The sequence below is a fragment of the Trachurus japonicus genome, chromosome 15 (assembly GCF_045865225.1).
Source record: "Trachurus japonicus isolate A0001 chromosome 15, Traja_1.0".
Taxonomy (NCBI): Eukaryota; Metazoa; Chordata; class Actinopteri; order Carangiformes; family Carangidae; genus Trachurus; species Trachurus japonicus.
Window position 1 is genome coordinate 14599595 of NC_140921.1, and position 13447 is coordinate 14613041.

Here is a 13447-nt window from a genome sequence, read left to right on the forward strand (position 1 = left end):
TGTGCAGGAAAAGTCTGATAAGATCATATGGAGCAGACGTAGCGTTTAAATTTTAATGTTGGACAAACTGAGCCTACAAAGAAGCCTAACTCAAGCAGAGTAAAATCGACTTTGGAGTCTTGCAATATGATACGACCAAACATAAACAGTCCAAATGGAGGCTGTCTCTTCTTGTTACACTGGTTATTTTATTTTATTTTGTGCCACCACTATATTTTGCAAGCATTTTTTGGGGTCGTGCATGTTATCTCAGGGGGTGGGGGTGACAATTTTGCACGGCGTGTTAAGGTTTTGCACAAGTGCAGCCCTGTGGACGTGCAGCAAAGAGTTGCACCCGTGCGTGGACACACAAAGTGTAACAGCAGCTTACCTGCTTCGTCATGGAATCGATTAACCGTATGTAAAGATCCTGTTCTGTTCTGACGCCTGTGAGGGAGAGAAACACAAGAGCACTGGTCAACTTGGAGGAATTGTTGACAATTAATAAAATAAAAAGAAAGAAAAAATATTTTATAAAACATTTATAACATTTATAAAATTATAAGACAACTTTTACTATTATAATTTTTATTATCATTATTGCCATGAATTTTATTATTATTAATATTAGCATTATTATTACTGTTATTAGTAGTAGTTATTGTATTGTATGTGGTTTTATGCAGGCAAGCAAAGTAATATTTGATATCTTTGCACGTGTTTGCAAAATATTAATGACACTTGAACTCACCATTGCTGTACAATAACTGTAGTTTGTAATGTATCCCATTGTTAGTTTTTTCACTGGTTGGTTCCTGCAGAAGAAACAGTTTGTGAAAATCAGCATCAACATCAACAACAAAAACAACTGCCTGTCAGCACAGCACATGCCTGCGTGTTACAACCCATGTGTGTGCATATGTATATTTAAAGTTAGTGTGCAAAAGAAAAGAGAAACAGCTTTGGTTGTTAAAACGACTCTCTGTCATCAAGGAATTGAGTTAAAAAAAAATCAATATTACACGTGACTTCCCCTTAGTAACCCATTGCCATTTCAGAGAACATAATTTCGATACATGTGCTGATTATGTTTCAAGGGGGTGCCTGTATTTCTAAAATACACCGCTTACTTTTTCTTTCTCCACAAAGTCCACAAAAGCTGTCCTTTCGATCTCCACGGGCTGACCCTGTCTGTCATACAGCGCCAGGACGAAATGGAAAAAATTGGATTTTCTGAGGTTGGAAGGGGGCTGCTTTTCATAATGTGCCCGTGCCAAGCCGACACCGCTGCGGGGAGAAAACAAGAGACCATCTCGGTTAAGCACCGGACACCGGGGATACTAGATGATGGAGAAGCTGATGGAAACATTGGAGATGCAGAAGCACGCTCGAGTACGGGGGAGATTTCTTGATTTGTCACAATAATGGGTAATCTCATGTAATGAAAGAAGGGAAAGCCGAAGGGGGGGCATTTATTGGGAGACCGTAATTGATACAGAGTATTCAGGGGATTGAGGGGTCGATATGATGAGGAGGGAATGCGTGAGAAAAATCAGATGCTTTTGGCATGCGTACCTTTGGGCGGCTGTGTTTGCATCCACCACCCCAGCTGTGTGCATCCAGGAGCGGACCGAGTTCAGTCCACCCAGCGGTTCCTCCTTCATCGTCGTCCCACCCCGCGGTATAGTTTCCTGAATCCCAAACATTTAGGACAATTTGCGTGAAAAAAGAGCCTCCTGCGAAATTAGGGAAATAAACGTCCAAGCGTGTTATCCTTCAGGGTTGTTTTTTTTTCACGGGATAAGTAGCGAGAGCCGATTCAGACTTGCGAGGGAAAACCCGGTCCACAGGTCTTGCCTCCCTCTTCAGTCCGTCCGATGTGAACAATTCTCAAAGTGCTGTACTTAGTTAGAGCGGTATCCACAGACTGGAAAAGTGAATTGTTCAATAGACAAGATTTTTTTGTGTTGCTATTGTTCCTCTTTGTTTTTTCTTTTTCTGATTTTTTTTCTTTTTTTGTGCTATTCACAGAAAAATCGATGGCAGTTGTTTGTGTTTGTGGGTGATGCTGCTCTCAAAGTGCCCACATCCCTGAAGCACCGCATCCAAAACCTTCAGGACTTCTTGTTGAATAAAAAACCCACTCCTGAAAAGGTGCTGCTGCTTCTCCACAAGACAAACACAGGCAAAGGCTGATCACCAGTGGAGGTGTTCCTAGTACACAGGAGAGGTGGATAAGGGGCCCTTTCGCGTCGTGCAGGATGGATGGGAACATGCAAAACTAAGCCCTCTTTCCCCGAGGACTGAAATCTTTCCCGGGAGCCAAAACTCTAAACCCACGGGAGAGGCGCTGTCAGAATATGACGCTGAAGGGGCGGGGTTTTGCCCATATACGGAGCTCTGACGGTTCCTGTCAGGCAGTGGCGCTCCACTGTACGGGTACAGCCCTATAGTGCAGCAGCCTGAGAACACTCACTCGCTCCACTTTTCCTCTTGCTTAGGCCCTATATGTGGTGAGTTTGATTTTTTTAACGATATGGAAAATTCAACCGGGTGTAACCATCACACATAATGAGGAAAAAAATAATAATAATAAAAGAAAATAATACATAATAATAACTCGAAATGCAGGATTCATTGCTTATTAGTTTTAGCTGGCCTGATGATTGCAATTTCCGTGATTAGTTTTATTATATTGGATTAAAATTAATAGTATTTGATATTTTTATTCGATAAAATGTGTTATTATTATTACAAATTGGCTTGACGAGATTGTTTATTCACTAATGTATCGGAAGCATCTCAAAAGCTGTCTGAATAAACAGGCCATAAATCATATTTCTATAATAGCAGATCATGTTTCTACTGATAGATACATATATATTTATTTATTGTGAACTTTTAACCCTTATGCTGCAGGTTGTTCTTTAATAGTAATTAAAATGTAATTAATATAAGGCTGATTTGTGAGAACCAGACATGGTTTATAAATCTATTAACTTATATCAACTCACTGAGAATTTTAACAACAGATGATTGACTTTCACTTGTTTGGCTGCGAGTCGCGCAGCAGCTCGTGTCTTTATTTATTATTTCGAGAGGGATCAGATATAAACAAGGCTTGAAAATCAGACATAGTGTCTCAGCATCCATATTATTGATGTCAAAACCAATCAGTCACATCGCTGTGCCATTTACAGGAGATAAGTCGGACCTTCTGACTTTCTTTTTTTTTATGGGCTTTAAAAAAAAAGCAGCAGAGCCACCGTGTCTCATGACATTAAACAAACTTCAGGAAAAAGCCATGGTTCAGTGTCTTCTTTATTTCACGCACGTCCTGTAAAATCAGTAATAATCAGAAACATCTTAATCATTTTTAAAGAGCCAACTGCCTACATGTCCGACTCTGTCCGAGAGGAGCAAGCAAGCAATCCGGTTCATTAGTGGTGAAAAGGAGGAGAGGATGGAGGGAGAGAGGGGAGGGTGCGAGGAAGAGAGATGTGTGCTATATCCTGAGCAATCTATCTAGCTGGTGCTGAGGGTTAATAGCTGCTGCCAAAGATAAGTGAATTATAAGCTGTTGCTTTCACCTCTACACAATCTATTGCCAAATTGCCCAGTCACAAAATGAGGGTGTGGATTTTTTTTTCTTTAAAAAATAAAATAAACTTTTTTATTATTTAAGAGGAATCCAAGTTTCAATTTGTGGAAAAAATATCAAGAGAAACTCAAAAGGGGCTTCTTTGTTAATTCTTTTTCTATAGATGAAACAAACCGACACGCATGCTGTAAATGTTTTTTGTCTGTTCTACCGAGATTGCAAATATCTTTTTTGCACAGAACTCTCTGAGCTTTTTTTGCACAGTTTCAAGTCGCTTATTAGAACTTAACCCCTGATTACACGCACCAAGGCGATTTAAATCTGATTATCAAATTAGGAGACTTTGAGACAAATCCTCTTAGATCTGATACTGTTGACTGGAGAGGGAAAATGGATCTCCACACCCGTCACGTAGGTAACGATGCTGTCCTGAAAGGGAGTTTTAAACCGTATTTGACAACAAATGCAGCTGCCCCGCTATTTCAGAAGATATTAGAGGAAAATGAATGCAAATCTGTGTGCAGGGGCCATCTGGACGTGGAGAGAGGGAGTCAGCTGCTCCACACACTGAGGCGCGGAGCCTGAATCCGTCTCAGCTCATTCTGTGGGATCATCTGCGTGGTGGGCTTACACCGTGGAAAATGCGCTCTCCATCATTAGGTGAAATGTTAGCATCAAAATAAAGGAAATGTTGATCCCCGTTGGTTTTAGTGGCTGCGTGCATGAAAACTTTGCACGGGCGTGGAATTAGAGGATCTTATTGCCACATTTTATCATTTCTCACCTAAACAAAAAAAAAGAAAGAAAAAAAAAGAAGCTGTTTCTCAACAGCACGCTGGAGGTAAGTGATGGATGACAAGCAGGAAACAAGTGCAAAGTGTTTGCCTACATGATCTCTGCATCTTGGCCGCACTGAGCCAGGCTGACTGCTCGTTTAAATGACCGGTTGATGACACGGGGGCCTGTTATCTCATGCTTCTATTCAGTGGCCACAATGAATGAACCCCCAAAGATTTGGGCCTGACCATTGATATAAAACCAAACTCCTCGGGACGCGTGGCTCCCAATAAAAATGTACACTGTGACTTCGAAGACCTCCCGTCTCGACGGAACGAGCCTCCTCCGTATTGAGGGTGACGTCTTCTTTTTTGTGTGAATTTACGGGGCGAGGCCCTCATGATCTCCTTAAATTTGCATGTAAATGGCGACATCAGCCTATACGCGTGCCAGGGGCCAGCGGGCCTCCCAGATGTCAAGGCAAAGTCAATCAGCCGGCCGCTGCCCAGCTGTCCATCGATGCACTTTATTGGGACAACACTTTCATTATGCTCACCTGCATTGTTTCCTAATGGATTGATTGGCAAAAAGAAAAACAAGCAGAAGAATAAGAAATCTTATTAGTAGCAGCCAAGCAAGTTTACGGCTTTTATCAGAAAAGCTGTTTTAAAGTGACTTTTTTCTTTCTTTTTTTTATATTAATCTTATACTGTTTCAAATCCCATATTAGGGCTGTTGTGTTTACTGCAACATTGTCAGTTCTATTGTTTATTTCTTTAACACTTGAAGTATGTGGTTTGAATTAACATTTTATTTATTTGTTTGTTTGTTTATCATTTATTAATTATTTATGTTTATGTGACATGTGCGCCAAAAACAAACAAACAAAAATAAACAAATAAATAAAAACAAAAGAAAATTTACTGCAAGAATCACACCCATTGTTTTTCTTTTTCTGTCACTTGTAGCTCTGTCATTTTACCATGACCAACTTTATTTCATTCTTGTGTCACTCCTGAGACTTTTCTCACTTGTGGGGATGGATTAGATATATTTTATTATATATTATATTAAATTAATGCCACTATATTACAATAAATGTCTCCTTGCAAAAACTTTGTCTCCATGAGCTATTAAGGTCTGGCCGTAATAGATGCACGTGCGGAATTCGATATGACATATTCAAATATCACATTAAAGCACACTTTACGCGTTATTTTTAATTATAGAGGTAAAACACAAATGGCCAAGAGTGATGAGATCAATCATGGGGGCTATTCGTGTCAAGCCCCAGTTACTGCGCTGATAGACGGACAGCGCCCCTCGTTGGTTACACTTGAGATCATTGTGTCGATATGAGGCAGCTGTGTTCCTCAGTGACAAGATAGCTAAATCTCAACATAGGTTTATCTAACACCCCACCCCCCACCCCCCCACACACATACACACACACACAAACACCCGCACATCCCCAGCCCCCCACCCGAAAAATTAAATGATCTAAAACGATAGTCTGATATATAATAATACAAAATTTGCAGGAGCATTCTTAAAAGATTGCTGAGCAGCGTCCACGCAATAATAATAATAATTTTAAAAATTCCATTGCAAAAAAAATTACATATTTATAGAGAGCAAAGTGTATTGTTTTCCATAGTTGAGAATAATTTCAAATTAAACTGCCACTTAAAAAAAATGATATTTATCATTGTTGTTATTTTTATTATTATTTTTACTAAATTCGATCCACTTGAGCATCTTTTCGGTGCGTTTGATGTGGGCTTTGTCACAAACAAACATCATCACAGTATGTGGCACACAGCTGGTGTGACCTCACATTTCGTCACTAACTTCTGTCAGAGTGCTCATGTTAATTGTGTGCAGTGGTGAGTTCTGTCAAGGGCATTGCCCGTGCGCACAATTTGCATTTCCATTCTGCTGTGGAAATGATGAGAGAGTTTCTGCGCGGTTTAGAGCCTCGCGGCGCAGTCTGTGGGCGAATTACATTTAAAGAAGGCGAGAGAAATTAAATAAGAAACCGAGACCACTTCAGGGCTATTAACATCTAAAATATCCCCTGGAAATTTAGACCAAAATACACATGACCAAATACCCAGGATACCTTCGCTCTCATGCAGCCCTGGCTCGATTGTGTCCATCACTGTTTTGTAGGCCTATCTAAAATTCTTTATTTAAAAAAAAAAAAAAAAAAAAAAAGTTATCACACCGCCTCACATTTCTCAGTGGTGCTGATGGAAGTGAGCTAAATTTGATTATTCAGCCATAAATCGCAGCATATTAACTTATAGGTCTAACACATGCACCCAAATGCCAAATGGACTCAGAAAAAAAGGTGTGGGGAAAAAAAACTGACTTTAAAAGGTCATTTAAACATCTCATCAGTAAGTATGATATGGGCACATGTTGCATCGGGCAACGTGGCCTCCAAAACGAGAGGAATCAGCTTTAACCTTGGTTCTTTCAGAGCGCATGTGCGTGTGCATGACCAAACAGGCAGCAGCCTTTTGCCTCAGCACTCAGGAGAACTTTAATTTGCCTGTTGACCCCTGTGATGGAGCTATTGCCAACTTATAGTGAGACTATACCCCACCTGCAAGTGGCTCACATTAAAATGTATATTTTCAACATGTTGCATCAGCGCCTCTAATTTACTTTTACATCATCATGGAGATACAGATTGGAGCGTGATTGGCAAGGTGTCTCATATCTGTGCAGCGCAGTGCAGTGCAGCCGCTCTCCGACAGAATTCTGACTTTAGTCGGAGATGCTTATTAATATTGAACTGTGCTACTATTAACAGAAATGTTAATTATGATGTCAAGACAGAGAGAGTCAAGGTGAAAGCTGCACAGCAATAGCTAAAAATACTCCATGCCAGCTACAGAGTACAGTATGATCCTGCAGAGGAGTGTTACTGGCAAGGGACCTTTTTGCTGCAACAAAGAGGTGGAAAAGAGGAAGTAAATGAATTAGAGTACAAGCCAGATTTTGTCTTTGTTTCATCCACACTTGTCCTGTCCCTATTTTCCAACCTCTCCCTTTTCCTTGCTATTGGAAGTGCTGCAAATTGTATAATGCTGCTCTTTGTTCTACAGAGTCAAGCCACATGAATAGCCGTCCTGAGCACACACAAAAACACACTGACAAACTGATCATCTTAAAAAAGCAACGCCCTGGTGCTCACTTGGCCTACTTTCCACGGCAGCACTGGGACGTGGGAAGAGGAATAGAATTCAGGGGAGGATGTTCTTGCACTCTGGGAAACATTCAGTATAGCAAGTGTGATGCACATAAACATAGCCTTTGCATTGTCAACCTTAGACCGCATTTGCCCCAGATAACTAGTCCCCATGTGCTAGACTATTCTCTTTGACTTTGCAATTGAAATCCTGAGAAGATTATGCCAAAGCTAAAAGAGGCAAACTCCGGGGTGGGATTTCAATTGTCAATTCCTGTTGGATTTTATAGCATTATGACATATAGTACACCATCTGTTACACTTCCTGTGACTAGGTCTACGTCTGCACAAGTGGAGCCTATGTGAACATCATTACAACTAAGACCTTTGCTTTTGAATGGACAGCATTATATTTCTTGTAAGCTCTCTTTCATGCAGATGAAGTATGACGAAGCATAGGGGTCTTGCAGCGCAAGGGTAAATCAGGAAGGTGCAGGAGAGTAACCACTCCTAACTTTAGCTTAACAGACTTCCTGAAGCGTTAGATAATCTGGGGCTTCTATGTACACCGCCTAACCAAATGTCGACATCTGTGAGGGTGTGCATAAAGAAAAGCTCCTCAGAGAAACAGGGGATAATAATCTTAGTTCCCCTCACCTTCAGCTTGCCCATAGGGGTTTAAAAGGGAGATGGAGAAATCCTATGTAAACATGCCAAGTCAAATTTTCACTTGAAATGTGACGTGGAGGCAAAGGGCAACCTTGGTGCATCACTAATGTGGTTCCGCACATGAGTTTTCAGTGCCCCTGGATGTAAACAATTGATGTATTCAGTCCATGGTTTGAGCACTGACTCACTATGCACACTTAGTATGTTTGAACGTCTTTTTATCCATGACTGTGTGTTTAGTGCATAGGTGAAGAGCCCAGAGAAGTCAACACAAAGCTTGTACACAATCAGAATCTCTGTACTCAATAGCTTTCATGAAAGTGAGTTTTGCTCTCCTGAGAAACATACAAAGTTTGAGCATCTGTTCCATCATGTAGTCTTTGTTGAGAAATTAAATATTGAACTGATCTAGTGTACCATGAATGTTTCACTCACATAGTGATTAGACAGACTGGAGAGGCAAGACACCGCAGCACTTTACACTCTACTTTAATATAGAGTATTTGTTGTTCTTGCCTTTAAGTGTTTTACACCAGATTATGTTGTTATAGTAGAAAATGGTTTTTAATGTTGCCTCAATTAGACTTAACATGCATGTGTAACTCTGGTAACACACAAGCAAATTTATATGCAGATTATGTATACATGTGCACAAACACAATCAGCCACTGTACACAATGAGTATTACGAGTGCAGTCTGATGCACATCAATATAATTGGAAAAAAAAGTGAAATTAGAGTTTTGGTTTTTATGATTCAATTATCAACTTGGTGGCATCACTTTTTTTCACTTTTATAGTGTTGCGAGCCATATAGGAAAAAGTCCTGATTTAAATTGGTCATAGTCTTTGCAGATAAAAACGCATCTCAGGATAGAGGATGTCTCCTCTCTTACTGCTCCGTCCTTAGCGTCAAATCAACAATTGTCTCTGGGGAGGGCCCTTAATGACGTTCTTTGACATTCAGATTGGATGAGCAGACCGAGGTAACATGCGAGCAGGAGAAGGAAACGGTATCATCACAGAGATCATAAAATGGTGTCGTGAGTAGTCTTTTGTCTGGGACCATAGGAGAGTTCTGTTGCTAAAGGGAAGGACAAAAGCAGAAGGCGCCACGGGTATAAGGTTCCCCTGAGCAACAATGCTGAAAGTTTCAACTTGCAGCACATGGGTGTAACTTTAACTGGAATACTGTGGATCAAAGACTCACAAACAAAGTGGGTGGAAATGCTGGAGGAGTGCCTGTGCTCAAGTGAAGGACAGGTTCACTAGAGAGAAAGCAGGAGAGACCATTTATGAAACACAGACAGCCAATCAAGGCTAATTACTGAGACTGTGTTTTGTGAACTCAAAGGGCAGTGTGATTCAATTAACAAAATTGATGTGTATTGTGATTTTTTTTTTGTAACTGTTGCTCATTTTGAAAAATAACATTACCTTTACAAAAACTGTGGCAAAGCAAGCTTATCAGATATAAAACTAAATCAGAATTTAATTAAATTCTTGAACAAAAAAAAAAGAGACCGAAGAGTTGTCAATGCGTCATACGCACCGAGGACAGACAGTAGATTTTGTAAGGCATCTCAAACATTCATTCCATACCCCTGTCATCTTTTTGAGAGTGGGAGAATTATTCAGTTCTGCTTCTTTAAATAAGAAACACAGCCTTGAAATTTGTGAGGCTTAAGGCAACTCATCAGGTTAGATCAGTACAATGTGGATGTGTAACCTTTACACTGCAGTTGAACCTGCACATACAAGTGTTATGAAAGGTCCCTGTGGCACTCTGCTCTTCTGACATGGATTTGAAGACTTGCCACTTTATTAGCTGCTAAGCCCCCAATACTTGTTCTATATAGTGGAGGCCTATGTTATGAGCTGGGATCTCATTGTCTAGCGTTATTAGAGGAAGAGTCTGCAGCACTCTCTTGTCCCCCCAAGAGAATAGCCCCGACTGTTTGAAGGGAAGCTACAAGTGCAATTTAACCCATCTTATTTACAATATGATCTGTTACAAGGACATCATCGCTGCAAGGATTCACATCTAATATATCCCCCTCTATGTGGTTCTTTTCTGTTTTCATTGATTCGACAGGGTATATTTTTTCTGATGTTCGCCTGAGCTTTCAAAAAAAATTCTCTCAATCTGTCAAGTTCCAGTCTTCACTGAGACGAGCTGAAAACTTTGGCGATCCACGCAACTAAAAATTCATTTTTTTCTCCATGTATATTTCACGTGGAACTATGGCAGTCAAAACAATTGCTTTGTGCTTAAAGGTTAAAATAGTTAATGAATGTAAGTGCATATGGACTTCTCCATGATACCATCAACATCAGCTTGGGGAAAACAAGCCGTCTGTGATCATCCCTCGTGTCAGCAGCACACACTTATCCTCCAAAATGGAAATTATCTGTTGGCATTGAATAATAAGTGCCATAGTGCCATCTAGTGCACAGATTTGCACACTGAAGGATGACAGTCCCTGTATGTAGAGTGTACGCTATACACTGCGTCTTATATATGAAAGCATAGTGTCTTACCCAAGGGCAAGAACTGAAAAAGAAATAAGAAAAAAAGTAAAGAACAGAGTACTATTTGCACTCATGTCTTGCGTGCTTCAATGTGAGGTTTAACCACACCGTATGGCCATACAGAAAATTTCCACTCAAAGGGGGAACAAACAAGGAGGCAAAGGTTTGTCTTCCAAGCCAGGTCTCTGACAAGCCTCAGTTGTGGAGAGCCTCAAGGATAATCTCCTTCAGACAATGAGACAATGTTGAAGGCTGTGCATGCAAATTACACTCAGCCATCTAAATTACAAAGACATACACAGACCTCAAATCATCAGGCCTCATATCTCACTCATCGGGCCTCCTGGCTGTTAATTTGCCAGAGGATGCTATAGAAACAACAGAACAAAAATAATAAGAAAAAAAAAAAAACACATGAGCCAAAACAAGAGTCTTGAATAATTGATTGTGTTTGTCTTTGCTGTTTGTGTGTGTGAGAGTGTGTGTGTGTAAGACTGAGGGTCTGGACAGAGCTTATGCCCCTGAGCAGAGCAGACACATCCACTGCCCAATGGTTTGTGTTAAAAACTGTCTGATGGACCAAATGTGGGGGAAGGGTATGTTTGTGTGTATTCAGGGGAGAGGGGGGGGGGGTTGCATGTGTATGGGTATTTATGTGGATGCCTCAGTGTGTAAATTCAAACACAGAATAGATAAAATCAGTACTTAGCTGTGTCTGACTTTGTCAAAACAAACTTGAGCGTGATGAAATCATGCCCATTTTTTGTATTCGGTTACATGAGAATAAAATGAAGTAAAGATTTCCAGGATAACAAACGTTTGTTGTTAAACGGCTTAGGAATAGGTGTGTTGTAAGATGTTAAAAAGTCAATATACCTTCATTTTGTCTGTGCTGGTAATGAGCCATATTTTCTGGGGGAAATGGCTGCTTCTCCGGAGGCACCATGTCTACTGAATGTGGCCCTGATCCTGGATAAAACAGAAGGCTCACCAATCAATCTCTCCAGGTTGCCCACAGCCAGAGAAAGCAGCTGCACCACATGTTTGCCTTGCGCGATAGCGACAAGTTAACATACGGGCAGCACAGTAACCATCCACAAGCAGCCTCTAGCTGTCTTATAATGAATTCCCACAGGGATGGGGAACTATCAGAGTCAGTGGTGTTACTGGAGGCTCGGAATAAAGTCAACACCTCTCCTTATACCTGATGAAGCTACGGCACGGCAACACACACACACACACACATACATACATACACACACCCTCTCTCTCTCTCTCTCTCTCTCTCACACACACACACACACAGACACACACACAAGCACAACACTGAACTTGTAAAAATGTAAAAATCTAATGTATACAATAATTAGGCTGCGCAGTTTATTAAATCACAAATTAGGCTCTAGTCAAATGTTTCTCCTTCACACTGCGATGGTGAACACAAACAATTCCTTTTGTTTTTAATAGGACAATATTAGTCAAGACCGAAATTTTCTTTGCTCTTATTTCTAAAAATGAATTTTGTTGAAGAGAGATGTTTTGGAGTGCAAGTGAAATTAAACAATTTTTTTTAAACAAAAACAAAAAATCTTTTCCCATAATTTCTTAGAATTTAAAAAGCACAATTTCACATTGTTAATTCTGGTTGGGTCTATTAATAGTCTATACCCACTCTAACACTCTAAAATGAAAACTATTTTGTCTATTTTGTGCTTACAGCATTCCAGTGAATAATATCTAATCCGCCTCTTCAGAGGGCAATACATTTTGTTCCATTTAGTCAGAGGTTGAAGCTATAGTAAAAACCAGAGTAAACCCACTCAATGCTGTTTGTAACTGCACAGGATTTTTCATGATGAAGTCAAGGATGTTTTAAAGGTTCAATTGGTTCTTTCAATAATGATGGTTTTACAAAACACTGGTGAACGATCCATTTTTAATTCAAGGGTAACATCCACCGCGAATTTTAACTACGAAACCGGATCGCTATACAAGAAGGCGTAAACTGCTTATTGGGGTGTAAGTCCATTTCAGTCACTATTCAACTGTGTGTGAGAACATCTGTGAAATGTATAATCTTATCTACACACATTGCTATGCTCCTAAATTTCTTTGAGCAGTTGTATACCAGCCAACTTGTACCAATACTGCAAGCACAAGTTGGTCCACCTTTATATATATAACTATAGATATAGTCTTCCTCACCTCCAGGCCTCTGCTCTGCTTCTCCCCAAGGGACGCTGTGTGAGTGATGAGGGGGATGTGGAGCTTGGGAGATACCGAGGAGAAGACTTTGGTGAGATTTGGTCCAGGTCTTTCAGGTTACATCCCTATTTCATTCTCTTGCCACCTGCAGGACAATGTGCAAATGCTGAAAACAAATAAAGGCAAAAAGGACACAGTGCCATCAATATTATGTAGTCGTTATCCAGAGCTCATTATCACAGTTATTTGAAGTCAGTGCAGAAGGCAAGCGAGCTTCAAAGACACATGACCTGTAGCATCTGGTTAAGAGCAAGTATTATCTGTTAATGAGCACCTTTCAGGCCACCATGCTTTTTAAAGATAAAAAGTAAAATTAGAATATAATTGCAGCTGTAAAAACATAGGACCTCATTTTACTTGTCAGTCTACGGGTGCACCTAAGAGGACACATACAGCATCTCTAGTGATTATAATATTCTATATTTT

At 40.3% G+C, this 13447-nt stretch overlaps 1 protein-coding gene across 8 annotated transcripts in view; it reads right to left on the bottom strand.

Annotated features, from left to right (window-relative positions):
- Window positions 1–2285, bottom strand: part of LOC146973358 (transcription factor COE3) — a 69140-nt gene extending 66855 nt beyond the window's left edge. For 7 of the 8 annotated variants that reach the window (XM_085799847.1, XM_085799845.1, XM_085799844.1 and 4 more), the window contains exons 1-4: window positions 1555–2284; window positions 1110–1266; window positions 731–794; window positions 371–426 (exon numbers count right to left, since the gene is read on the bottom strand). In XM_085799847.1, the coding sequence (XP_085655973.1) occupies window positions 371–426; window positions 731–794; window positions 1110–1266; window positions 1555–1685 (408 nt within the window). In that variant the 5' untranslated portion in view covers window positions 1686–2284. Of the gene's footprint in view, window positions 1–370; window positions 427–730; window positions 795–1109; window positions 1267–1554 lie in introns of all 8 variants that reach the window. The other variant, XM_085799843.1, reaches the window with a different exon arrangement.
- Window positions 2286–13447: the final 11162 nt, after the last annotated feature.